The 25,774-nt window shown below is 46.3% G+C and overlaps 1 protein-coding gene across 1 annotated transcript in view; it reads right to left on the bottom strand.

Annotated features, from left to right (window-relative positions):
* Positions 1-409: 409 nt before the first annotated feature.
* The window catches only part of LOC144123464 (solute carrier family 22 member 7-like), a 37,659-nt gene continuing 12,294 nt past the window's right edge, over positions 410-25,774 (bottom strand). The window contains exons 2-10 of the mRNA XM_077656284.1: positions 24,922-25,025; positions 21,346-21,500; positions 20,427-20,595; positions 14,521-14,650; positions 9,125-9,249; positions 7,828-8,042; positions 5,923-6,104; positions 2,411-2,613; positions 410-784 (exon numbers count right to left, since the gene is read on the bottom strand). Of these exons, the coding sequence (XP_077512410.1) occupies positions 670-784; positions 2,411-2,613; positions 5,923-6,104; positions 7,828-8,042; positions 9,125-9,249; positions 14,521-14,650; positions 20,427-20,595; positions 21,346-21,500; positions 24,922-25,025 (1,398 nt within the window). The 3' untranslated portion in view covers positions 410-669. The remainder of the gene's footprint in view (positions 785-2,410; positions 2,614-5,922; positions 6,105-7,827; positions 8,043-9,124; positions 9,250-14,520; positions 14,651-20,426; positions 20,596-21,345; positions 21,501-24,921; positions 25,026-25,774) is intronic.

Genomic DNA, 25,774 nt, shown 5'->3' with positions numbered 1-25,774 from the left:
GTCGGATTTTCTGCAAGACGCGAGCCTTAAAGCTAACGCGTTAAAAGGCTTGGTGTAGTTTATCGGGGTTTAACATCCCAAAACGACTCAGGCTATGAGGGACGCCATAGTGAAGGGCTCCGGAAATTTCGACCACCCGGGTTTCTTTAACGTGCACTGTCATCGCACAGTACACGGGCCCCTAGAATTTCGCCTACATCGAAATTCGACCACCGCGGCAGGGATCGAACCCGCGTCTTTCGGGTCAGCGGCCGAGCGCCATAATCACTGAGCCACCGCGATGGCGCGTTAAAAGGCATATCTTTAGAGTCTGAAGCCGTGCTTCACGAAAACGCAGGTCGTCGAAAGGCCACTTGATTTATTTGGACCGTTTTCGTAGGCTTGAGGGTTTTTCGGTGCATCGGCCTTTCTGCAGGTTTGAAACAGAATAAATTCCCAAGTTCTAGGCCACAATAGCAAGAGGTCTTTTTTTCACACATCCTTTAAAAGAATTAAACAGCAGAGCAACGCATAAAACGCGAGAGCGGTTTATTTATATTTGTTAACACGTAACTTGGAAGTTAGCTCTCATGTTTATATTAGTTTACAAGATGGCAGCAATAATCGGCTTGCAGGCCAGTGAAATATTTATGAACGCGTTATTCGCGATGACCACAGACTTTGGAAGCTTCACATAATGGTACTGTATATTGTTGGCACCACCATGGAGTCGCTGTCGTATGCTCTGTTCACAGCAGGTTGCTGGGTGACGGGCAGGTTCTTGCGAAATAAAGATGTACGGATCCTGTGCGAGAGAGAATCGCCGAAATACATTAGAACCAAGCAAGGTTCTCTCATGCGAAACTAAAGCGGTGGCTATAATAATGTCAGACTACGCAAGTTGGTAAAAGAGTTTTGGCTAAAATCTCCTCTAAACCTGCAGCGTCGAGCTGAGGCATGCTTATCTATACATATAAACTCCGAGCAGTTATTTCGCTAACGCACGCTTCACCTATGACTTAAGCAAGCACTTCGCAAAGGGGCAGTGTGGATAAGGTCCCATGCCTATTTTTTATTTGGAATTTTTGGTTGTAATGTGGCCACAAGTATGTTTTTTAGGGGTATGCGAGTATCAAAATGTTCTTACGTGAATCGAATGCGAGCAGTCGGCTTCGAGTGCCGAATCCAATATCGATTAATGAAGCGCAGCACAAAAGCCTTTTCTATTACTGCATGTCGGTGCATTAAATTTTGTTGAAGTATGCACCAGTAAGCCCTAAGCTCTAGAGGCATGGTTCGTATCAGTAATATCACAGGTTGAAACAGGGCTGAAACAGAATTGAATGTGAACGGTTTTACAAATTTAGTGAGATAACAGTCAGGGTGAAGCTGCCGTAACTGGCCTTAGCCCGCTACGTTCACGTGTTTCCAGTGGAGGTAAATGTCGTGGTGACATCTTCAGCGCGCTGCCATCGCGACTATTTTGTGAAGTAGCTCTCGTGTCCCCCTTCTTTACACAGTCCCATTGCACCTCGTACACTGTGGCAGTATTCGCTAGTGTCCGTATTTGCTTTTCATTTCGAGCCACATGTGCGCGCATTGCTAAATGCTCAAGGCCAGCGTACCTGTCCTCCATGAACGAAATAGGTGAAGTACTACAAAATATCGCGCACGCTTATTGTGTGCACAGAACAAAAACAGATTAATCGCTTCTACACGAACGACCCCCTCCTCTCTAGTATGCCCTCTCCTTCCGGAAAGACATTTGTAAACAAAAAAAAAAAGATTGACCGAATGACCGGAATACCTGAGGCTAGAAAGCTGCGACAGTAGTTAGATTTACCCTCGATTATTACTTTGATGTTTTTACTCTAAGCTTTGGCCTCACACACGTGACGTAATTTTTGTGATCGAGGGTGGCAGTAGATGAGTGGGTGGGCAGCCTCTGAGTTAGAGGGGTGGATCCGTCAGGGACGTGGCTGCTGGGTGGCGCCTCTAGAGGGATGTTGGTTTTCTTACTGCGTCTTTGAGTTCAATTTCGCCGTCGGTTTTTCGTTCCGCCACTGCGTGAGATTGTAGTGAGCGGAAGCCTTGTGGAAGATGGAGTTAGATAGATGGCGGTGGGCGGAGCTTCTCGAGGGCGTACTTGTGTGGGTGGGTGACGTATGGCGCTTCAGAAGGGTGAAGGTGGCTTAGGATGCGGTGGAGAGGTGGTTCGAGCGTGGCGGTGTACGGGTGGCACCTCTGTAGAGTGGAGGCATCACTCATCGAAGCTTCCCACAGACAACGCCCGCATTTTCACCAAGTACCACTGGAACTGCTACCGAAGTAAAATAAACGCCTTTTCATCGATCACAAGTGTTGATGCTGTCAAAAGACATAGAAACTTGGTTTCTAAGAAGCCTCACTTCCTTACCGCATTCTCGCGCACCTTATCTCGTGTCCCGGCGCATCGGAGTCGCGGTTGAACAGTGGGCAGAAGCATAGACCTTGCCCCCTGCCGTAGGATTCGCCATCCTCAATCGTCTGCGGCAGTGCAGTTCCAACCGTCTCTGGGAGAAGGAAGACGAGCACACTGGCCACCAGAGACAGGCAGCCCGTCACCAGCATCGGAAGATACGTGTCCAGTGTGGCCTGAAAGAATGGGCAGGTCTGATTGTCTGCGCAGGCGACCTCAACCGGAGCCCTTTCAAAGTCAACGGAAAGTGCAAGTGGTGCTCCAACAGACTACGAATCTCGCATTAAAGGGCCATCTGCACAGCTTTGCATGTGTGAAAGGTAAGGTATTTCAGAGCAAGGCATCATCCATATTGAGCGGACAAAGTTATTACTGAGGCATGTATTCCTCCATGATTGCATCCATGATTTCTTTGTACATCATGAGTTCGTTGGATCTGCGTGCGCGCCTTCCCACCCAGTTGACGACCCTATGTACATGTTATATCACTGAAGAGAGCAGGACATCAGAAATCGATTTCGATTAGTTCTATAATTATTTTATTATATGGTGACGTTCGCTAATAATTTTAGACCTTTATAATAGGCCCGCGCCGCTTCGTCCAGCCACAGGTGTTCCAGCTGCGGCACGGTGACTGCTTGCAACTATGTCGCCATCTGTCGACAACTTGCGAGACAAACTAGAGCAGCAGCGGCGCGGCGACAAGGCGTGGGCATCGACTGCGCAATGGGGCACTCACTAAAGAGTATTTTGGCTATGCATATCGGTGATGCAAAAGATTAGATTATGTTTATCGCACTCGAAGGGTACCTTCACCGAACACGCAAGGTTTGCTTTAAAAACACATCTAATGTACACGCGGGGTATGTTTATTTTAAGGCAGTTAAAGAAGGTGGCATTTTTTTTCTTTTACAACAGTATGCCCATCAAAGCTCTCTTTCCAGAAAGTCAGCACACTAGTGCGATGCTGTATAGATAACACTACGCCATTGTTGAATACTAAATACATCACAGTGGTTCAATACGTGTCGTAAAATACAAACAACTGTCACAGCAAACGAGCTGGCTTGTTGTTACTGCAACCAGATTCTGTCACGCAAACAATCGGCAGTGGTTTCTCGGGTTTCATCAAGCGCAGTCGACGGCACAGAGGAGGATGATTTAAGAAAGCTGAAGAAGCGCGTGACGTCATCGAAGGAGGGAGCTGTTACTGTATTCAGTTACTGCACTTGGCGCCGGCAACAATACCTGCATGTCAATCATGATCAGCGCTGTTTGTCGTTTGTTCGTGATATGAAGGTGCACAAAAGCGTTTTCCGAATGACTGCATGCTCCTGAGAGCTCATTTTATGTCATCATGACGCATTTTTCTGCGCCGCAGGCAGTGATGAAGGTTAGATGCACTTTCTTTTTACTTGTCACAGCTGTAGGAGAGCCATAGGCTCAGAGCTTCGTCGCAAGAAAAGTAGATGTTTTGAGGGGCTCGAAAGTCACTGCGATTTTTTCGGACTGTTAGGAAGACAGCCATTGCCATTGGACTTGGTCATGCGTATATGGGCAGCTTCATGATCTCATTCACACCTATGCTCCTACTTCATTCCGTTCACAAATTCAATTCAAGCGTCGATTTGGTCACTCATGTAGGATTGCTTGAATCAATGCGATGCCGTAATGATTTTCGGTCAGAATCCACTGCTACTTATTTTATCAAGTTTTTGCCACGTCACGGCGGTAAGCCTTGTGAACGCTGTGCTTGCGGGAACTCCTAACAAAGCAGATTCGCTGAGGAAGTCCCGCCGCTGAGTGGAAATATGACATGGACTTAAACTGTATCTGCATAGATTCGGCTGTCTTTGCAAACTTTTGAGGTAAACTGGAATTAATTTATCCATTTGAACGCTTTTTTTTACGTTCTCAGCTGCATGACATAAAGTATCCATTCTGCAGGAAACAGGCTTTAAAGTTTTCTTTTTAGCTCTACAGACTCTTAAAAGCTCTTCCTCATTACATAAAAGACGAACTTCATGAAGGAAGCGTCCCTATTAAGCGCGGTCAATGCGCGGTCGGCCTCCGGCTGCCCATACTGACGTTTCTTGAAGCGCATCAGATGGCGAAGATAAGTACATTTGCACGTGTCTTTAAGGAATGGCGTTCTTCATTAGTTCTGCAGTTTAATCTGATTAGTCCATTAAGCAACTAACGAGTTGTGGGTACACCAATGTGCATTGTGAAACACAGCCGCACCCATTTCTGTGTGTTGGCATTGCACTTTTGTGACGAAACGGCACGTTCTCTCAGTTGGATGGGCGCTTACGAGAGCTTGCGAAAGCCCGAACGAAAGAATTCGACTGAAAGCTAATCTTGCACAATTGCGCAAGCAATGCGCGGCAGACTGCGAACCCTGCAGGTACCCCAGTGACAGTCCCGACTGTGGCGTATACTGGTTCGCTAGATGGGAAAAATTGATTCCGTCATTTGTACACGCGCCCCGCCGCGGTGGCTCAGTGGTTAGGGCGCTCGACTACTGATCCGGAGTTCCCGGGTTCGAACCCGACCGCGGCGGCTGCGTTTTTATGGAGGAAAAACACTAAGGCGCCCGTGTGCTGTGCGATGTCAGTGCACGTTAAAGATCCCCAGGTGGTCGAATTTATTCCGGAGCCCTCCACTACGGAACCTAATTCTTCCTTTCTTCTTTCACTCCCTCTCTTATCCCTTCCCTTACGGCGCGGTTCCGGTGTCCAACGATATATGAGACAGATACTGCGCCATTTCCTTTCCCCCAAAACCAATTATTATTATTATTATTATTATTATTATTATTATTATTATTATTATTATTATTATTATTATTATTATTATTATTATTATTATTATTATTATTATTATTATTATTTGTACACGCGGGGCCTTTACAGTGTGGCGATGGAATTGGCAGCCTTCACTGAAGCCCTCTGCTCTGTCGACATAGCGACAGTAGTGAGTGCGAGACGCAGCTGGGTCGATACTCTGACCCCCACAGCAAGCAGTCACCTCCACAGCCACGCCGTCGGACAGTCCTCAGGACTGATTTGCAAGTTTTGACTGCAGATCGCTTCGAACCTATGCGATAGAACAGGTAGCTGGATCGGAAGGCAAAATTTGTAACCGGTCACAAATACATACCCGAATCGCGGGGCTCAACGCTCTCGGCAGGTAGTTAGCAGTCGCGTAATCAGTGAGATCGAAAATATGTTCGCTAAGAACAGCGCGGTTTTAACCAATCCAACAAAAAAATAAACAAAAACGGTTGTCGACAATGTAGCGCCAGCTGTGAATCTGACTTTCGTATTCGGCCCGTAGAGAGATACAGAACACTGCCAGTGGGGTAGTTTTCCTGAATGGCTGCCTGTATACTGTTTAAACGCTTGTCAGCGTGTAATTAACTGAGCTCCACCGAGGCCTGCCTTAGCAGCCATGAGAATACAAGTGCGAAAAAAAACGCGTACCAGTGAGGCGATCTGGGTTCCCAGCACGCTACCCACATCTCCGAGCATCCTCTGAAGCAGCACCGCGCGTCCCCGGATCACGGTGGGGAACAGTTCGGATGCCACCTGCGCCGTGGTGTTGTAGCTGGCGGCGAACGAGAATATCAGTACGGTAGCCATCACAAGGGTCCACGTGTCTGAGCCTGGAGGAATTGCAAGCGCAAGAATAACAAGACCAAAATAAAATATCAGGACGCTGTCGCGTGGGAACCAATGTATGTACAGCGTTTGTTAAAAGTTCTCAGGCTACAAAATCTGCTTTATAGCAGAATATCCGGGCACTTACGGTGTTTGTGAAATTACCGGGGTTACCAGGAATGCAGAGGAGGCTCGCCTTTACCCTCCAAAATGTTTAAGCTTCGCGAGGGTCGCAGTAAGTGCGGCATGTGAATTTTTGACCGGCCTAGCACACGGCTGCCTCCTCAACCCACGTTATTAGCTCCACGTGGCCCTTTCTAACCCTATCCGGTCCTATGCGGAACCGCCAAGGAACAAAAGAAAAGTATTCGAACCTTACAGTCAGAAATATATATGTGTTCCGGCCCATCCCACACGTTTCAGACGGCTTAGAAAATAAAACTGTCTCGCTAGCTCATAAGCACACCCAAAAACCGGATCTCTAATTTCTCCTTCAAACAGGCGCTCATTTGAAGACCCTCTCGGATAGAGTTCAAGGCCCCTTGTACGCTGCGAGTAGTCTGATGTTTTACTTGTGTTTGACCAAAAGAAATAAACTTTCTTACATTTTTTTTATCATAACGAAGGGTAAATTTCTTCTAAATTTGTATATATTTGACCCCTGCTCTGTGGACAGTTTCGCCAATAAAAAACCAACCCACACATATGCGTGACTTCCCGCTACAGAGGATTTAATCTTCTGTTTTGATGCTGCGTATTCTGTCTGACGACCTTAAAAAGCAACGGTTTCACAAATACATTAGAACTAACCGGTTAGCGTGTTCATGGGTCTAAAGACAATGTCTTGCATTGTGTTAATGTTAGTTAGATCACTGTGAACTTTCCATTTATATTTAGGTATGCACGATGCGACAAAAGCTATACAAAGTAATTCTTTAAGGCTGCGTCAATTCCATGCACATAACAAGAATGCATGAGCTCTGTTGCGTTTGACCTTTCGCACTAGCGCATCGAACAGCGAGGTAAATAGAAGCGAAGGCTCCAGTGTGCTCCTGTGGCAACAAGATTCATTATTTAAAAGAGAATCGACACATCCACACAATGAACGTACAATGGTGCACACACCTTTCATTTGCAAGACTTGCGCTGATTAGGATTAGGTTGACAAGGAGAGAATTGAAGTCAACACCAACGGTTAACCGCAATCTACCAAGTGACTATTTATTCCATTCCAGTGGAAAAAGAAGAGCATGCGAGAAAAAACCTGATAAAAGCACAAGAGGAGAAGAGAAGGCAACACGAAAGCGCACTACGCTGATAGCAAAAATGGCAGAAGAAAATTTAAAAAAAATGAAGTCTTCAAAAAGAAAATAAAACATGATCACCAAGCAAGTGTTTGTAAAGCTCGGGTGGAAGTTTTGCAGCCTGACGATATCCCCTCTGCCTTACAGATACACACGCGTGGCTGACAATCATGTGAATTTTCTTGCAGTCCTTCGTCTGTATAGTCCTGTACGCTGTGTTTCGCTTCAGTACGCGGTCTATATAACGCCATGCATCTGATTTGCGAGTCAGCCCCCTTTGTGCGCAATGCAAGGTAAGTATATAGCTGGATATATATATATATATATATATATATATATATATATATATATATATATAGAGAGAGAGAGAGAGAGAGAGAGAGAGAGTTAAAGAGGCACTAGTACTGAAGGAGTTCTCACTCACTGTCCCGCAGGAACCACATGGCTATGCTGAAGATTCCGCCCACTAGCATGAACACGGCGTTCGGCCAACGACGCCCCAATGTGTCCAGCGTCAAGATGCAGAAGATGTTGACTGGAAGCTCAAACGCAATGGTTACAGAGTAGCTGGTGTAGATGTCCAGGCCCAGTTGTCCGAGCTGCACGGAGGTGCCGTTGTAACACAGGCTGATTGTAAACCTGCGTGTGGCAAACAAAATTTGGGATGGCCAGTGAAGTTTCCAGCCCTGGTTTTCACTTCTTCGACAATCTAGGAAAATTCACAAACATTTTGAATCGTGTGAGGGGTCTAATGTCGAACTATGTAATTTCGGAGTTTTGATTCCTCGTCATTTGCTTCTAGGTAACCCAAAGCTGCCTTGAGGCAAGCTTGATCATTTCGAAACTTATGATCTGAATTTTGTTTAGTAGTTTTACTATTACAACGAAACCGCCGCGCTAGCTCATTGGGTGAGCTGGTCGGCTGCTGACCAACATAACAGCCGCAGAGTCGCATTTAGATGGAGGCAAAATGTTAGAGGCGCATGCAATGTCTGTGCATGCTAAAGAACACCATGTGATCAGAATTACCCGGAGCTCTCCACTACGGCGTCCCTCATAGCGTGAGTCGGTTTGGGACATTAAACCCTATAAACCAAAACACACCTATTAATGCGACATATTCAATCTTTAAGATTTGAACTGCTGGGCTGTATTATTTTGTTGAGAAAAATAATCAGTTATGAAGTTAAGAAGCGAGTGGTGTCGGTACGCTCTTCGATATCAGAATGCTTTTTCGACGCCATTGATTAACAATCGCTAATTCACTGGACTTTCGTTCAGTGGCCTCCTGTAGAGACCTGCTTGTAGCGGCATGTAGGTATTGACGAGAACAGTTTTGTGGCTGAACGATCTCGTGCTTCATAGTGCACGCACCAGTAATATCTCTTGCTCTAGCTTCTGATTAACTGATGATAGTGACTCACATTCCTTTCGCAAAGTGCATATGTTTCTTAAGTCTGTTTTACAAGGATCAATGGCATTCACCCTTTGTTATTACTTTCTTGTGACAGCATATTTCCTCACCTTTTCTTGCATTACAAATTACATTAAAAAGGAGGCGAGGCCAGGTATGGGTTACCCAGTTTCTGAAGTCAAGGCCTATTAATAGAAAACTACGCACCGCTTTCAGCAATATTTTCGGGGCGCTCTTAGTTGCTACAGATGAGTGTATTTCGAGGCTGTCGCCGCTTGGCTACTGTGCGAATACATATGCAACGTACCAGCCCATGTATATGAGCAGCGCCATCTTGCGGATGTTCGGAGACTTCAGCAGCAGCACTGTGCTTTGCCAGAAAGTGGGAGGCCTGTTGGTACCCATCTGGGCCCGCGCCTTGTTGGCTATTTCCTGCAGGTGGTGACGAAGCCAGGATGAGAAGATGTTATACGTGTGCTGCACAACGCTTCGCCCAGCCTTTGCACAGCAAGATTGGTAGATAAATAGGTAGTAACGCCAATAAGAATAGGGGTGGAATTAAATTCGCGGGCCGCCGAGCAGTGGGCCATCCACAGCTCATACCCGGACGCCTTTGACTTGTTTTTTGTAAGCGGCTCGTCGCACGGCCCCCACCCCGGCGACTCTTGCCCAGCCGTTCTAAAAAAGAGCAAATGCTGCTTGCAGAGGGCTGCCGAGTCAGTAAAGTAAAAGCAGCAACTGCAGCGAGGGGCGCCGGAATGGGCCCCGCTCTTTCGAACAGTGCGTGCGCGTCGCACACCCCCGCCGCAGTGTCTGGAGTCAGTTTTATGGCTTTTTCGAGCCATGATGTCGAACAATTTCGAAAGCCTCCAGGACGTTTGGATAGTGAAGCTCGCGTGGAAAGCAGCTGGCGGGCCACCCGCTGTGTGCACATGCGAACGGTCGTGCTGCTGGAAGGCAGTTAATGAGCTGTGTTTGCTCTGTTTATGGCCAGCGTAGCTCTGATGCCACCCTGTATCTGTGTTCTGACTCACGGCTGGTGGAAGTTGTGCTTGTGCGTATTTTGTTGTCGCGTCAGTGTTGTTTTGGGAGTTTGTGGAAAAGCGGAATAACGTGATCGACATCTTGAAATGCACTTGGTGCTCGCGAGTAAACAGGCTCGTCGGCACCGGCGTGTCCTTTCAACTCCGAAGAAAATTATCCGATTGCCTCTGAGAAGCTCACTTCTGATTAGTCGCTAAATGGTCCCCAGAACGCGGGGCGAAGTAATCTATGTATGCGTTTTGGCGCCAAAAAGGGGAGACTTGGCCAGGGGGTATCTGTGGAGAGTCGGGGTAGAGAGTGTGGACAGGGCCAATCTTTGCACTGGCCACGTTCCGAAGAACGATGAGCCGCTACGCGTAGCGCGAGTTAAGTCGGTCAGGCAAGACAGGGTTACGTAGGGGCGAGCTCTGGCCTGACGCTCCCGATCGTTCTTGATGCTAGCTACCACCCTGATCGATGTGTAAAAACTGTAAACAGGTTGTAAATAAATCAACTCAAGCTGTATATATGTGCCAAGAAGTCAGTATACGTCTTTATCTCCCTTCTGCAACGTGTAGCGCCCAAACGTACCCCCCCCCCCCCCCCACTCCACCGAAAACCGATATTTCGGAACCGCAAGAACGACACCAAGAGCACCCAAGTTTAAGCGGTGCTGGTAACTACCACCCGTCTATTAAATACTGGCATTCTGAATCTCTTCGGATTTAGTGCCAATTTTCTTCTTCCCCTATCTTGCCCTTCTCCACCAATCTCTAATTACCTGCTACACGCTTCTACTTTTTGAAAGCTGAGCATCTCCTGGCTGTTCCTAACCCATAGTGCTCCTCAGATCTCTGCGGCGCCTTCGAACACTTAGGGCTGGAGCGATTTTCACTGCATAAGAACAAGTTATATCGTTTCTCTGTTTTGCACACAGCAACAATAAATGCCATCCGTGGCGTCAAATTTTCACCGCAAACGCTTCGTTCTCAAGCACGCAGTATTACCACCGAAAATTAAACGTTTCCTCTTGCAACTTTGCAACTGTTGAAAACGTTAATCCTTTTTGTTTTAGTATTAGCCGTTCTATTGGCGGTTTTTATAAGAACGGCGCCAGTCTGCAGCGTATCCGCGAACTACTTAGGCCCCAAGCCTCTTTGTCAATGAATGAATGAATGAATGAATGAATGAATGAATGAATGAATGAATGAATGAATGAATGAATGAATGAATGAATGCGCGCGCTCTAGCGCTCCATTTACTTTATTGCGTCACTGCTTCGCCACATGAGGCGCTGTTGTCAGAGGTTTTGGAGTAAAAATATACCTACGGGCGCTATTGCATAGACGGTTGCACGCTAACGTGATAGAGTAGTCGCTTAGTGTCACTGCGTGAATGAGAGAACATAAAAACTAAGTTTCAACGCTGTTGCGCTACGCTTGCTAGTAGCATGAGATCGCGGTTCTGTTCAAGCACCGAGCATCTTTTTCTGAAAAGGTGATTTCGCTTTTTATTAAGAAATGTTGCTGAACGCTCGTGACTAAATGGTACCTTTTAAGGGCGAAGAAGTTGTACTGGCTGCCTCTCTAATTGTAGGACTTAATATTGCATGCGTGTGTGGTGATGTGATGCTTTGCTATTCATAGAGAGAGAGGGGGGGGGGGTTATATAATGATTTCATTCGACCTGCGCTTCATGCTACTTCTTTCTGCGCTATGCCCTCGTGATCGCTGGAAATTGTCAGACAGACAAGCGAATGGAAGAATAAAATATAATCACACAAAAATATTTATATTATTTTAGTCATACATACATTACATGTCTTCCATCCACGCTTATGTAAAAACGGAGCGTTCAAGGCGCGGTTAATTGATCCGAGAAGACAAATCCCGGAAAAAGGCCAACTCATTGTTCTCACTTTTCATCTGGACTCATGATTAAAAACCAGTAATGATGTAAAAAGTAGAAGATTGTTATGAAAATTAATGAGGACATAAAAAAACTCGAAATGTCGCAGCTTTATAGGTTACAACGCACGCGACAGGCGCTGGAGAAATTTTACTGCTTGTTTTTGCGAAACATGAGAAATTGAGAATCACTGGTTCTTGCTTATTGCTTAACAGTCGTGCTAAATGCAAAAACAAGAAAGCGCTTCTAGTTCCTTCATGTGCCCGTTGTACAAATCTTTATTGTCGATGTCCTTGATTGTAAGTCCTTTCAAAAGCGCGCGTCCGCTCTCGCACCGGGCGTTTTCAAACTCTTTAGATAGTGATTTCTTCCTTGCTATCCTTTATTCATTTACGTCCCTGAAAAAAAGAAAGGAAGTGTGGCGAACAAGACGCTTCCACCATCGACAAATAAGCGTGAATTAGTCGTGAAATTTAAAAAAAAAACACGATTTCAACTCCATAGTTGTGTGACATTCCTTGTGTGCTACGAGGTACATTCCTTGTGTGTGCTACGAGGTACATTCCTTGTGTGTGCTACGAGGATCCACGTTCGACGGCGCGGCGTAGACGGAGACCCAGATGACAGGCATCATCAATTACCCAGCCATGCTCGTTGAGAGTGACAACCAGAACGAAGTGGTTTAAGCCCAACCGGACCCAACCGGACCCGCCGCCGCCGCCGCGGGGAAACAGGCTTTATCCTCCCCAATTGGCGTGGCGGTTTCAGGGGCGGCCCTCCCGGGCACATTCCAGGACAAGGGAACTGTCAGCGATCCAGAGCGCGCCGTACCACAGCCGACGCTATGCGCTACCGCGAAGACAACATTCTTTCCCTCGGACTCAACACGTGAGGGGGGCGAGACAATAAGTGCGGTGGTATGTTTGTGCGCCCAAGTGAAAGCCCCAGCCCCCCCTCCTTCCCCTCCGGCGTGGGCGTCCTCACCCTAGGGAGTGCGGAGAAGAGGATATAAAAATCGAGAAGCAGTACGGAAGACGCTCGCTCAGGACGACATCGTTCGCCAAGAGGGCCTTCAGCGCCGAAGCCCGACGGCGTGCAGCTTCTGCCAGCAACCGCTCGAGCCCAACTCCGGAGCCACTCCATCGCCCCCATGAAGTCGTCGGCACGTAAGCTCGGACGCCCCAGCCTCTGAATCTTAATCATGTATGATTATTGAATATATCTGTTTGTTTAAACTGAGCCATACGGTGTCTCTTTGCCTCTCCGTCCCGTGTGGACCTGCGCATTATGGGGGTCATCACAGTTGTCCCCGAAGCAGTCCTCCTTGATGCCGCCATATTGGATCAGTTGATGCGCACCCGATAGGTCGTGAAAATTGCTAGTAGCTCCGCTACATCACCTTGTCCAGCCATCCCTTTTGGCAGTGCGTATTTTCTAAGGCTGATACTTTCCGTTTCACGGTTATCTTACCATGTTTTCATCCAGTTGTCTAATGTGTTCATTGGCAGGCAACCGAGTTTTTCTCCTCCATCTAGCATCAGTATACCGCAGCGGCTCAAGTAGAATCGAGCCTACTTATAATGAACCTGACGGTGGTGTGTATTTCGTTCGTTGTATCCGAAGTTCGTTGTAAATGTACTCTGGATTGTATTTGTTTAAATACTTCACGGTATGTGCGTCTACTTAAATCGAACTACATCATATAGCCGGAACTTCCAAGCTCTCCAGCGCAGACACATGCTCCTCAGCGATACCCTCGTCAACAAGAACATGTAATAGCGCCGCGAAATAACTAATCGCGGTGGAAGCGTTTACGGCAACTCGAGGTAGGCCGGCCTCCTCGTCACTGTCTCTATCAGATTCCTAGCAGTAGGAGTGTGTTCTTGCTTCGCGTGCGAATATTTTCGTCAGTGCATGGCTCTGCAATGTAGGCGTCATCATCCTCACCAACGAAGTTACTAGGGGGCATCAGGTCCGGCCAGTTGTGCATCGACGAAGCGTTACCGCAAACTCGCATGCGTCCGATAATGTGGATGTTTGACAGCGTCGTCCGTCGTTCCAGGTTCCATAAATCCTGCCCCGCATGCAAGCAATTCTGAATTCATTCTGTAGTGAGTTCCATCCACGCGACCTTATCATTCCTCGGCGGGGAACAGCGACGAACTGGTGTACGTCGACACATGGTCGATCAACTGCTTTCAGCATACGCTGGTGACGCGCCGCCGATAACACACCGGGAGCCCGTTTTTATGCCCATATTAAGTGGCCGGTCTTGCTCAAAGCGTAAGGTGGCGAAATAGCGTGGTCACCACAGTTTGCCCACGTTTGTCCAGCACGAACAGGACCTTGGTATTTTTCTTCACCTTCTCTTGGGCGAGCTACACAAGCCCCTCGATAAACAAGTCGCTCGTCAACCCCATACTTCATCTAAACTTACGCCTGAAGCGGCACCCACCGTATAAAAAGAAATCACTCATCATCATGGCCTGTCGGGCCTGTAGTGCACGAGAACGTAGCTTCCAGAGCACTGTTCCTTGCGAGTCTTCCCAACAGCGTTAGCTGCTGGCTGCTCCGTCCTCAACATGCCAAGACTATCCTGCCTGGTTGATCATGCAACCTTGTCGAATTTTGTGTACAAAATATTTTTTTCGTAATTTTACTTTAAGAAGCTTTGTAACTTTTGTGCAATTTTATCCCCATCCTGGAGAAATGCAAAGAAGCTAGGCACTGTGAGGAACTCCTAGACGCATTGTTGCAGCACGAATCACCTACCGTGAACAGCTTGGCCACCTGCTCTTCGGGCACAGCTTTGCCATTGATGTGCGCAATCCTCCGGAGAGTGGCGAGGGCTTCTTGCTTCCGATTCACCGACAACAGCCAGCTGGATGACTCTGGGACCCACCTTAAGATGTAAAGTACAAGATAAAATACGGCTGGGAGCGCTCGACGGGAGCAGTCTCACTTGCGGAAAACAGCGTGTCAAATCGTATGAAGAAAGAAAAAAAAGGAAAAACGAACAGAATGTATACAGGGGGCAAAATGTTTGGTACGAAGTACGCGCCACCTCGGCGAAGCGCAGCACGAATTAGGGGGACGAGGGATAATTAGCTTTCTGGACTCAAGCGTATACGGGCTGCGCATTCTAGTGACTGCTCATTGTCATTACGGAATGTTGCTGATTAGAAATAGCCTGCTGTTGCAACGTTTTCTTGTTTGACAGGTCACCGAAGCGAAGACGGTTTTTGGGACCGAGTGAGCAGGAGAGAGGGAAGACGAGCAAGGCGTAACAGCGTGGAAAGACGAGGAATAAGAATACTGAGGCCGTCAGTGAATGACCGAACCTGACGCCGAGAGAGTGCCAGTCGAAGGGAGAAACCAGCAGTGGACCCATGACGACGACTATGAGATGAAGTGACCGTTAGAAAAATTTAAGCAGCAAGCAATGGACCCTCGCTGAGAATATGTCTATGAGATGGATATAACGAGCTGGCTACGGAAGCGCCGAACTCAAGATTATAAAGGTGTGGGCTCTTGGCAAACGCATATGCGTTTGTGTGCTGACATGTCAGCATATAAACTCTCTTGGTTATGACGGTCCCATTCGTGATAATTAACCCTTTGGAGCCGCTTGACAGTAGCAAAATTTGATTTACCACTTAACACGTGGCGGGCCATCCTTCACGTGGTCTATTATTAATCGTATTTCGGTACGTGTAATTTGTTTATACTCGTCGTTTTCTTATTTTATTTCTTTCTGTTAACGAATCGAAGCGAGGGGAACAGATTGCACTCGTATATTGTATTCCTAAAGACCGTTACACTCGTTTGTTCAATTGGGCGTTGCGATATTTTCCACCAATATGCTTTGAAAGCACCCGCAATCATTGTCACGGAAGGTTGCGGTTGTTTTGATCTATGCGAGGAGGGAAAAAAGTGCCACGTCTAAAATAACATATCCAATGTATGAGTTGATAATAAGCACGTTCTTTGACCTGCACGCGGATAGTTTTCGCTTCACTCACTGAATGCAAGCTCAAATATTGCATACATATTTACGCAGCTTTGTGTATCAGAACGCAGACCAAATTGTTGTGTGCGCCTGAATGCCACGGAAAAAGAAACCATGCTGTTGCCGCCGTGAGCCAGAACAAAAGTATGCAGATGTCAATGACAAGCATGTTAACTTACTGAGGGGAAGGACGCCAAGGGCGAGTTATTACGGAGCACTGGGCCCTAAGCTTCCCTTCAGCAGCTAAGCAGTAATGCACGTAGATAAGAGTCAGTGCTCATAGAGTTTAAATATTGCCGTATTCTTGTGACTTAATATCGTATTTTTGTTTAGTTACTTGTTCTATAAATAATACAAGCAGTAGCTAACGAGGCCGGTCAAAGCTGAAATGGTTGGTTTGTATAGAGATTCAATTTTGGTACTTTCGTGTACGAAAGCGTGAGCAATGTCGCACTCTAAAAATGATCTCCCTTGCAGTAAAAACAGCACCACCTGACGACATTCAGAGCAGTCCACTCTAGTTTTTCACCTTTAAATACTGGACACTGATTTTTTTTCCCACTGTCATTAATCAATGTTGATGTACGTTTTGCAATACTTCAGGACATCCCATTTTCCATTTGCGGCCACTATAACTCCGGGTCCTTCACCACAAGTCGTTGTAGGATAAAAATAGAACAGCACAGCTCGTGGAATATAAGGGGGAATGCATCCACTTCGTTTCACGGGCGGATTCTCAAAGAATTTCATCCGCAATATTGCGGTACGCCACTTACAAGGTGACAGCGCCATTGTCGCAAAAAAAAAAAGACCCTAGAGTGAGCACGAAGCGTTCTCAGATTCCGCGGGAAAATAAAGCAAGAAGGAAGGTTGTGGCAGTTCCTTCTCGCCTGTTACAAAAAAAATTTACGACGGCTGTTGGGGAATTCAGGGTATGACCTTTCACTCACTGGCCACAGACGGCATTTTAAGTGTGTGGTATGGCGCATTCGAAAGGAAGCCGAGATAAATATGCAAAATTGAGTAAAGGTTAAAGTATTTTGCACCGGCTGGAAACGTTTTGCTTCTTAAGCATGCACAAGCTAATGACAAGTACCACTTTGCCATCATGTGTGCGGGACGTCGCATTCAAAAAGCCACCGGGATGAACTTGCAACAATGACCCTTTTCCCAAGACCCTTTTCCCAAGCATCCCACTCCAGAAGAGCCGAGAACCAGGCCGGGGGAAATATTGTACTCGTTAGAAAACCAGTTGGTACGCGGCGGCACTGGGGATCGAGCCCAGCACTTCCCGAATGCGAGGCGGATGCTCTACTACAAGGCCAGCGCTTCTTCTTTTCTTTTTTTTTCAAGGCCACCGCTTCAGCAGCTTCGGTAACTCTGCGCGGCCGTTGCCAGCGTCCCACGATACTCTCCTCTTTTCTTTCACCCGCCGCCAAGGAGGCAAGTGGCTGGGGGACTTATTATTGCACGACTCGCTTCGACGATCGCGCAGCGCAGGCCACAGGAAGAGTTGTCGATGCCATTCCTATACTCCTCTTCTTTTGAATCGTTCTTTATCTTACTTTTTTTCACTTCCCTATATTTAGTTCCTCCCTGCTGCTCGATTTCATTATAGCAGGTTTTCCCGGTCAACCCGTCTTCCTCTTACCCTCATGCCACCTGTCGTAGCCCCCGTGTCCGAACAAACAACTATTTAACTTCACTTTATACCTCCACGTGCTGTCCACCCTCCCCACTTCCCCCGGATTTTGTTCTGCTGGGCTAGCCTATTTGTTTTTAACAGTTTACTATTTTTCTGTAACAGTAGCTTGGTTTGGGCTAGTTGGTAACAGTTCTTAGAAAACATAGCGCAAAAAGGACACGGACGACACAGAAGTGGACAGGACAGGCCGCCTGTCCTATCCACTTCTGTGTCGTCCGTGTCCTTTTTGCGCTATGTTTTCTAAGTACTATTTTTCATGTCGACCGCACTAATCCACTTTATAATGCCACGTGTCGTATACCCCATGCGTGGACAACAGTCTTTGCAAGTTCACGTCCCCACTGTGACCGCCCTTCCCCCATCACACCCTCCTCCTCCTCTTCCTCCTCACCCGTGCTTCCTCCTCGGAGCGAAGGCCTAACGTATACCCCTGTCAATCCATTTCCCAGACAAAGACAAGTGCTCTTGTCGAAACCTTGGATAACGGCCTGAGGCTCCCCCTCAACCGTTCTTAACTTTTGTTTTGTGTTTTCGAGAGTCCCATCTTGCTACTCTCTCTCTACCGCTGTATATGCGTACATTTCAGCAGCTACTTATGCGCCAACGTAGATAGGAATTAAACTCGAACACCACTACAGCGCAGTTCACGCACCCACATCTGTGCATCCACCTGTGTTACTATACTTACAGGCTGTCGTAGTGGCAGACTTGTATCCGTCTGCCAGTTGAACGAGCCTGAGTGCGAGCTGCAGTGCAGGGTTCGCATTTCCGGGATGCGTGTTGCCGGAAGGCCACATGTGAACGCTACAGGTACGACACGTGGTTCACCTTTCGAGCACGTGTCTATCCGTCGCCGTTTAACTGTTTCTATTAAAAACCGGGATGTTCGAATTTCCATTTGTATGGACATCGGCGCTGAATGCTCTCCCTTAGGTGCTTCAAAACCTCACAGTAAAATTTCCTATTGACGGCCTTTCTAGGAGGACCGAATTCCCTGCGGAAAATCCCACGACTGTTGAAGAAAACAACCAGCATATACTCGACATGACTGCGAACTTGACGCGCCTTTTTCGAACGCGATGAATTGGGCGACTTCGAGTGCGACGACTGCTGTTCTTTTCCATGCTCATAACCGCAAACCCATAAAACATCACCGCTTATGATAGTGGAGACTAAGCTGGGGTCGTCTCTGACTTGTTGTCTGAGTTCTGTAAAGAAAGACACGATGAAACTTCTGTTCTTCGCTGAGGAGTCTTGGCACAAATTCGTTAGAAATGCGTCTCATGTTCAAAAAGTCCATCAAATTGCGCTGAATTGTCCCATATGACTGTCCGACAATATTACAGACATCGTAGTTATTTCGCCTTCGATCTGCAGGAACAGGATAGTGAACTTCTGCTATCATTTCTGGTATTGTGCTTGTTGCCTGTCGTCATAAACGTTCTTCGTCACCGACAGACATTCCGGGATCTTCGAAGCGTTTGTACCACAAAATGTCTTGCTTTGGCACATATATGGGCCACGGCATTACCTCCGAAAGCTGCCAGTTTTATGTGATAGATTTCTGCAGCAGTTTTGTTACGTCCGAAAGAAAGCTTGAGGAACATTCTTTGCTCCTTAACGACGATCATATCGGTTGAAAGGAAAGGCGCCATATCACTCCAACGTAACGTTCCAAAATCACGCCGAACGAAACAACACGTCCACTCAGCTGCAAGACTGTCGGCCAACTGATACTCGAGGTGGACCACTCCCTACCTCTAGCGACGGAAAGGCGTGCTCTTTAAGTTAGCGCGAAGTGCTTAAATTACCCGAACTTTGGGTAGCACTCGTAGACGGCATCCCGAAGATTTACGCCCTTTTCTGGTAGTGTCGGGCTGCAGAAAAAATCGCAGCAAGAAAGCAACCTATAGGTCTGAATCCAAACCGGGAACACCTCTAGCGCCAGGGACACGTTCCTATCTCTGTCAACTTTTAGCGCGTACCGCCGGCGTACACCGTCGAATGAGATCTCTCCTTCCCTATTCTCCCTCCAATTCCCTGACCAACAAAAGAATTTGGTCGTCAGTTTCCCGAATAGAAAGGATTCTCAAACGAAACAATGAAATCTGCCTTCCTTACTTTGCCCATCATGCACCCAGTACTATGCGACCTTCATGCTAACTCAACTGCCACATGTTTTCTGCACGAAGAGAGGTGCGTGTCCTCTTTGAGAACGCCACTTATTTCTGCGCTAGTGTTATACATGGAATGCTTACGCACGAGCCCGTGCCTTGTATCATGGTGGTACATACTTCTCCCAGATTTCGCGAGCTCCTTTATCATGCCACCGTTCAAGGATTCACGTGTCACGGAAATTGGAAGCGCATGTGCGCCTGTTGCAATGCGCAGCAGGATACTTTCCACACGAGTATTCACGTTTTCGTATCATGATGAGGTGCACCTACAGGGGCACCTACAGTTTTGTCACGAGGAAAGCTTGCAGGCTAGCTCGCCGTTTCCCGAGCTCAAGAAGTAGCAATATTCGTGCTTTAACCCTCTGCCTGCAGATGACATATTTCGGAGGGCACTGGGGACGCGCACTTCATACGTACGTGCTCATGGTGAGCATCAATGTAACGCGTGTTGGATCACACAAAAAAATAGCGCAGAATGACAGAGCGTACACTCCTAATATGACAGCCACTGAAGACTTAGGAGCGCGAACCAACCAGCCTAAAGCAAAATCTTCACTCAGTATAATACTTATTCATGCATTTCTTCGGTACAGCCATGTTACACATAAGTTCCTTGTTCTGCTATCGCATTACGTTCTCTCAACTGATGCAGCTCCTGATTTTCTGACTCTGAAAATTGGCTTGGTGAGTTAATACCCAAATACTTACGCGGCCGTTCGAGACAGCGGCGAGTCGTGTGGAGGCCGTCGGAGGCAGAGAGCATTAAACACCATTTGCGTTCACTCACCACGTGACTACAAAAAGGATGACGCCGGAGCAGGTGTTAGTCACTATGAGGGCCCTCCAACTCTGCAGCATGTAAGCGTACCAGGGCAGCATCGCACCTAGGGCGCTCCAGGTGACGCTCCATATGAAGGTGATCAAAGTTCGTTGCTCAGCTACGCTGTACTCCGTCACTGCGTCAATGAAACGTCGTTCGTACAGCTCTAACGGGTGAAGTGAAATGCTGGCTTCGGTGGGTGCCACCTTTCTTGCAAAAATTACCGGGGGAACTTAAGACTTAACTTACGAGCGAGTAATGCGAAACCACTACAGTTATATTCCACTTCTATTGCAGTTCTATTTCAATTTTCTTTCAAATATATTTCATTCTTATTTCAATTCTATTCCATTACTTTGTACCTGGTGCAGTTCTAAGTACTAATACTGATTATATTCCTGGTTAACATTTCATATTTTCCCGCCTTTAATGGCGTCACACCGCTTCAACAAACACCGCGTTTCGTAACACCGGCACTTCTTGGGCGACGCCAGGTTTTCGCGTCGATGAGCCATCTAATGCTTTCGCATTAAAATAATGTAGGGCTTGAAAGAGCAAAAATTACGGCCACTTCGGGATATAACGTTCACGGTCATTGAAGAAAAAAATAACAGGGCGTTTACCTTTTTGGTACAGTGCGAATTTCAGCAACAGCTAGGGTGAGGCGAAGGGCTGGTGTTTATAGTTATTCTCAGCATGCGTATTGCGTCACTAACAGCGACAGTGCTCCGAATAGTCGGCGTCGGGTGCCGCGTCGCTCTCTCCCTCACACCTTTTCTCCTCGCACTCCTTCACTTTACGCAGATGGCGATGTGCCGTAAACCAAGAACTGCCGCTGGGAAATTCTTTCCGCGATAGAGTCAACGCTTAAGGCAATGCAACGTACCTAAAACGAAGATTGTGGCTGTGACAGGAAATGGCCCCATGGCAGCCAAGAACTTGAGCAACGTGTATCCAAGAAATGTAGAGAAAAAGGCGCTCATCAGATTGCAAACTGACGAGACCAACACGAGCAGCAGCGCCGTCTTCTTGCGGCCGAACCTGCGAACGAGGTAAGTGGACGCCTTTCTGCCTCCACGGAAATCCAGAACTTTGCGCAACCTGCCATCAAGGCGCTTCAACGTTGAACGTGCAACTGACGCGCAACTGGATAATTTATTCCTTTCTTTTTTACGCCGTAATCTAACATTGGTGCAAGGTACCTTCATTTCCTTTTGGATATTGTCAGAAAAGACAAATAATATTGCCCCCTATAGTCTAGCTCGATAGTTCGGCACCCGGTCGTATAGGAATTTTTACATTCACAATGCTAATTCCCCACACTACTCCACGCGAATAACCTAAATATTACTTAACTAGAAAAGCTGGCTATTGTTAATATTACTTCCTGCGGTTCGCCTTCTCGCATTGATGGTTATCGCCTAGACCCTGTCCATGCTATCCCTTTTTTCGTAATATTTTGCACTGTTCTCGTATCCTTGTAGCGTCCTTCCCTGCAATTCATAACACGTTTCTGAGGTATTTGTTCTCTACTGTACGTATGCAATGTTAACAATTACAATTTATTTCATTTTGAACACGTTTTATTTGATCACTTGACAAGTTACTTAGAAGATTTGCTGCATTATTTTGTCACCTGGCAATTCCGTCTGTATATGCTGTTATTTTTTTAATCTTACAGCAAATCTGTAACAAAATTTCTACATTCTCATTTCATTTCCACCTGAAGCATTTCTACGAAGTAGCCGCGTAACATTTTCGCAATGGGTGATTTTAATCTACCTGAGATGGATTGGACAATTATGCACCTCTCATCCCCTGCAACTTATGCGATCGTCGATTTAATGTTGAACTTTAACCTTCGCCAAACTGTATCATGTGCAACACGGACGCAAGATACAACGAAAACAATACTTGATCTTATATTTCTCAGCGATAATTTTCCCCTAGACCAGTCCCAGACTGACATCATCAAAGGGATGTCTGACCATGATATTCCCATATGCGTACTACCCCTGGGGATCACTATCACGCCTCGAACTGAATTAACAACGGTGCGTAATTTTGACAAAGCTGACGATGCTAGCATACTCACTTATCTCGAACATGAATTTCATTCCTTTTCCGCACTTTCATGCAATACAGATACAGATATTAATGCTCTCTGGCTTAAGTTTAAGAACACTGTAGGTCACTGTATATCTCATTTTGTACCGCTGTTAACAAAACGCCCTCGAACAAAAAATCCTTGGATTACACGTGAGGTTATTCATGCAAAACGACGAGTTAAACGGCTCAGGCAGAACATGAAATCCAAAGGAGTAACCGCACTTGAAACAAGTAAACCGGGGCATGCTACTTCAGACTTTAAGCAAAAAGCAAAAACGGCCAAACAACGCTACTTTCAGGTTACACTTCCTAATTTCCACACGAATAATCCGCGACGGTTCTGGAAACATTTTAGCACCAACAGAAATAATACTTCACACTTGCCAGTTGAAGAAAAGATTAAAAAAGCAAATGCTTATAATGATTACTTTCGTTCAGTTTTTACTGTAGATAACTGTGTTATACCCAGAGCAGAATTATGCAGTGGTTCGGAAATTGGTCCCCTTAGCATTACCGACGCTGGTGTTTTCAATCTTCTGCTCGGTCTGGACAGTAAAAAAGCAAGTGGCCCAGATGAAATTCCAAACGCCTTTTTAAAACGATATGCCGAACCCTGCAGCAGGTACCCAGGTCTAATCTACCGTAAATCCCTTGCCACTTGCAGACTACCAGACGACTGGAAAATCGCCAAGGTATGGCCGATACATAAATCAGGCAATACTTCTTTGGTTTCCAACTTCAGGCCGATATCACTCACTAGTACCGCATGTAAACTACTAGAACATATAATTTCAAACCACCTAACAGAGTTTCTAGAGTGCAATACCTTATTGTCGCCTCATCAGCATGGATTTCGCCGCGGCTTATCAACAGTTACTCAATTAACAGAAGTTGTGCATGACCTAGCTTTAAGTATTGACAAAAACAGCCAAACTGACATTATATTACTCGACTTTGCTAAAGCCTTCGACTGCGTATGCCATTCCAAACTAATCGTAAAACTACGGGGTTACATCGGTGATGGGGAACTTTTGGCTTGGATTGAAGATTTCTTGTGGCAACGTTCCCAACTCGTTTTGTATAATAACATTCAATCTGAAACGGTACCAGTCACATCCGGAGTTCCTCAAGGGTCTGTCCTTGGGCCACTGCTGTTTCTTATATTTATTAATGACATTACCACCGACATTACCTGTAACATCAAACTCTTTGCAGACGATTGCATAATTTACAGAGAAATCAGAAGCCATCAAGATCATGCCATACTTAACAGATCATTGCAAAAACTTTCGGACTGGTGTAGTGATTGGCAAATGTCAATTAGCAAAGTGAAATCTGTAGCAATTGCAGTAACTAGAAAAAAGCAACCATCAAATTTCTTGTACAAAATCAATGGTACTCCACTGGCCTTCGTCAATGAACACAAATACTTAGGAGTTACATTAACTAACGATCTTAGATGGGGCAAACACATTGACAACATTACTTCAACTGCATTACGAAAACTGTTCTTTCTTAAAAGGTGTCTCCGTCTTGCGCCAACACAAACTAAACTTTTAGCTTATAAAACGTTTGTTAGGCCTGTACTACAATATGCTAACACTGTTTGGTTTCCTCAGTCTGTAACCAATATTTCGCGACTTGAAAGAATTCAACTTAAAGCAGTGAGGTTTATTCACAACAGATACAAAAAAAAAACGACTCACCAACACAACTAGCTGAAATCTCCAGGCTTGAAACGCTGTCAACAAGGGCAAAGCGCGCGCGACTAAAATTTCTTTATCAGCTCCTTAATAACAATTTTAAGATCGATTCATCAAAGTACATTTCACTGTCACTAAAACGTGCATTAAGAAACCAGCACGCGTATACGCTAACCGAATATCCTTATCACAGTGACACCTTCAAAAATTCTTTCTTCCCGCTAGTAACAAGAGAATGGAACCGTCTAGACGAATCCATAACTAACGCCGATTCATTTTCAAATTTTTGTACCGAACTAGAAGCCGTGTTTTAAAACTAGAGGAGTGGTTAGAAAGATTTTTTCTGCATTTTTGTCTATTTTAAGGAGTACACGACGTGTTGTGCCCATGTTGATGTTCATGTATGTTGTGCCCATGTTAATGTTCATGTTTTCGAACGAGCATGTTTTTTTCTTCAGTTACTTGAGCAAATATGTCAACTTCTTTTGAGTTTTTTTTTTCTGTGATATGAACTGTCTAATTTATAGCTGTCTTTCGCACAGCCGCTTTTAGAAATGTTATCCTCTGCTGTGATACGTGTTATGCCCACCTGCTAAGGTCTCAACTAGAGACTGGCAGTATTTCAAATAAAATATATAAATTGTCCTTACTTATCTGCGAGAAGTCCCGAGAGGAAGAAACCTGTCATCGATCCTGTCCAGAAAGCAGTATGGACAGTGTACGTTTTCCAGCTTTCAGCGCATATCCAACCATTCTGCAAATCGGAAAGCAAAAAAAAAAGCATTCCGATCGTCAGCAGGGACGGGCACAATGAGGATATTACGACACGTTCTACTTACTTTTTTCTTTTTAGTGGCACATTATTTTAGCTTGAGGCTGCAAGCCGTCCATAGCACTAGGGAAGGATGGCAAGTGGCGGTAACCTTGACGAAGACGCCTAGGCTAATGCTAACTCACTGAGTAATGCGTATGCAACCTTTAGGACGAAGACGAGGAAGACGACGATTAGTGGACCGGCGGTTCATGAGGAAAAATCCTCCGGTGTTGCTTTCCCGCGCGCTTTTCATTTTTATTACCTGAGTACAGGTGAATAGCCACCCGATTCTTGGCCGATCCCCCAGTGTGGGTATGTGCCATCTTTTGATAGGCTAACAACAACAACTATCTGAGCCCAGTACCTAATTTTCAGTGTTTCTTCACAGTTTCAGTACTCGTAGATCTTTTCTGGCTTGTGTATTCGCTGCGCGACGACCTGGGGCTTCCCGGTCATCGGGAGAAGCTTGCCAAGCGATCCTCTGGGCGCTCGGCGTCGTACCCGCCCCGACAGGGAACGTCCCCGCCGGCTGCGCTCCATGCTGCACTCATGGAAGCAGTGGCAACCGCTGCTCCGGTGGCCACTGTAGCTCCGGCCGCAGACCAAGACCCAGCAAACAAGAGACTCTGGGCAGAACAAGCCACTTGCGAGCCCTTTGGCGATAATGCAGAGCAGATGGACCAGGCATC

Source organism: Amblyomma americanum, chromosome 3, assembly GCF_052857255.1.
Source record: "Amblyomma americanum isolate KBUSLIRL-KWMA chromosome 3, ASM5285725v1, whole genome shotgun sequence".
Taxonomy (NCBI): domain Eukaryota; kingdom Metazoa; phylum Arthropoda; class Arachnida; order Ixodida; family Ixodidae; genus Amblyomma; species Amblyomma americanum.
The sequence above is the reverse complement of the archived record's forward strand: the minus strand, read 5'-3'. Positions and strand labels throughout refer to the sequence as shown.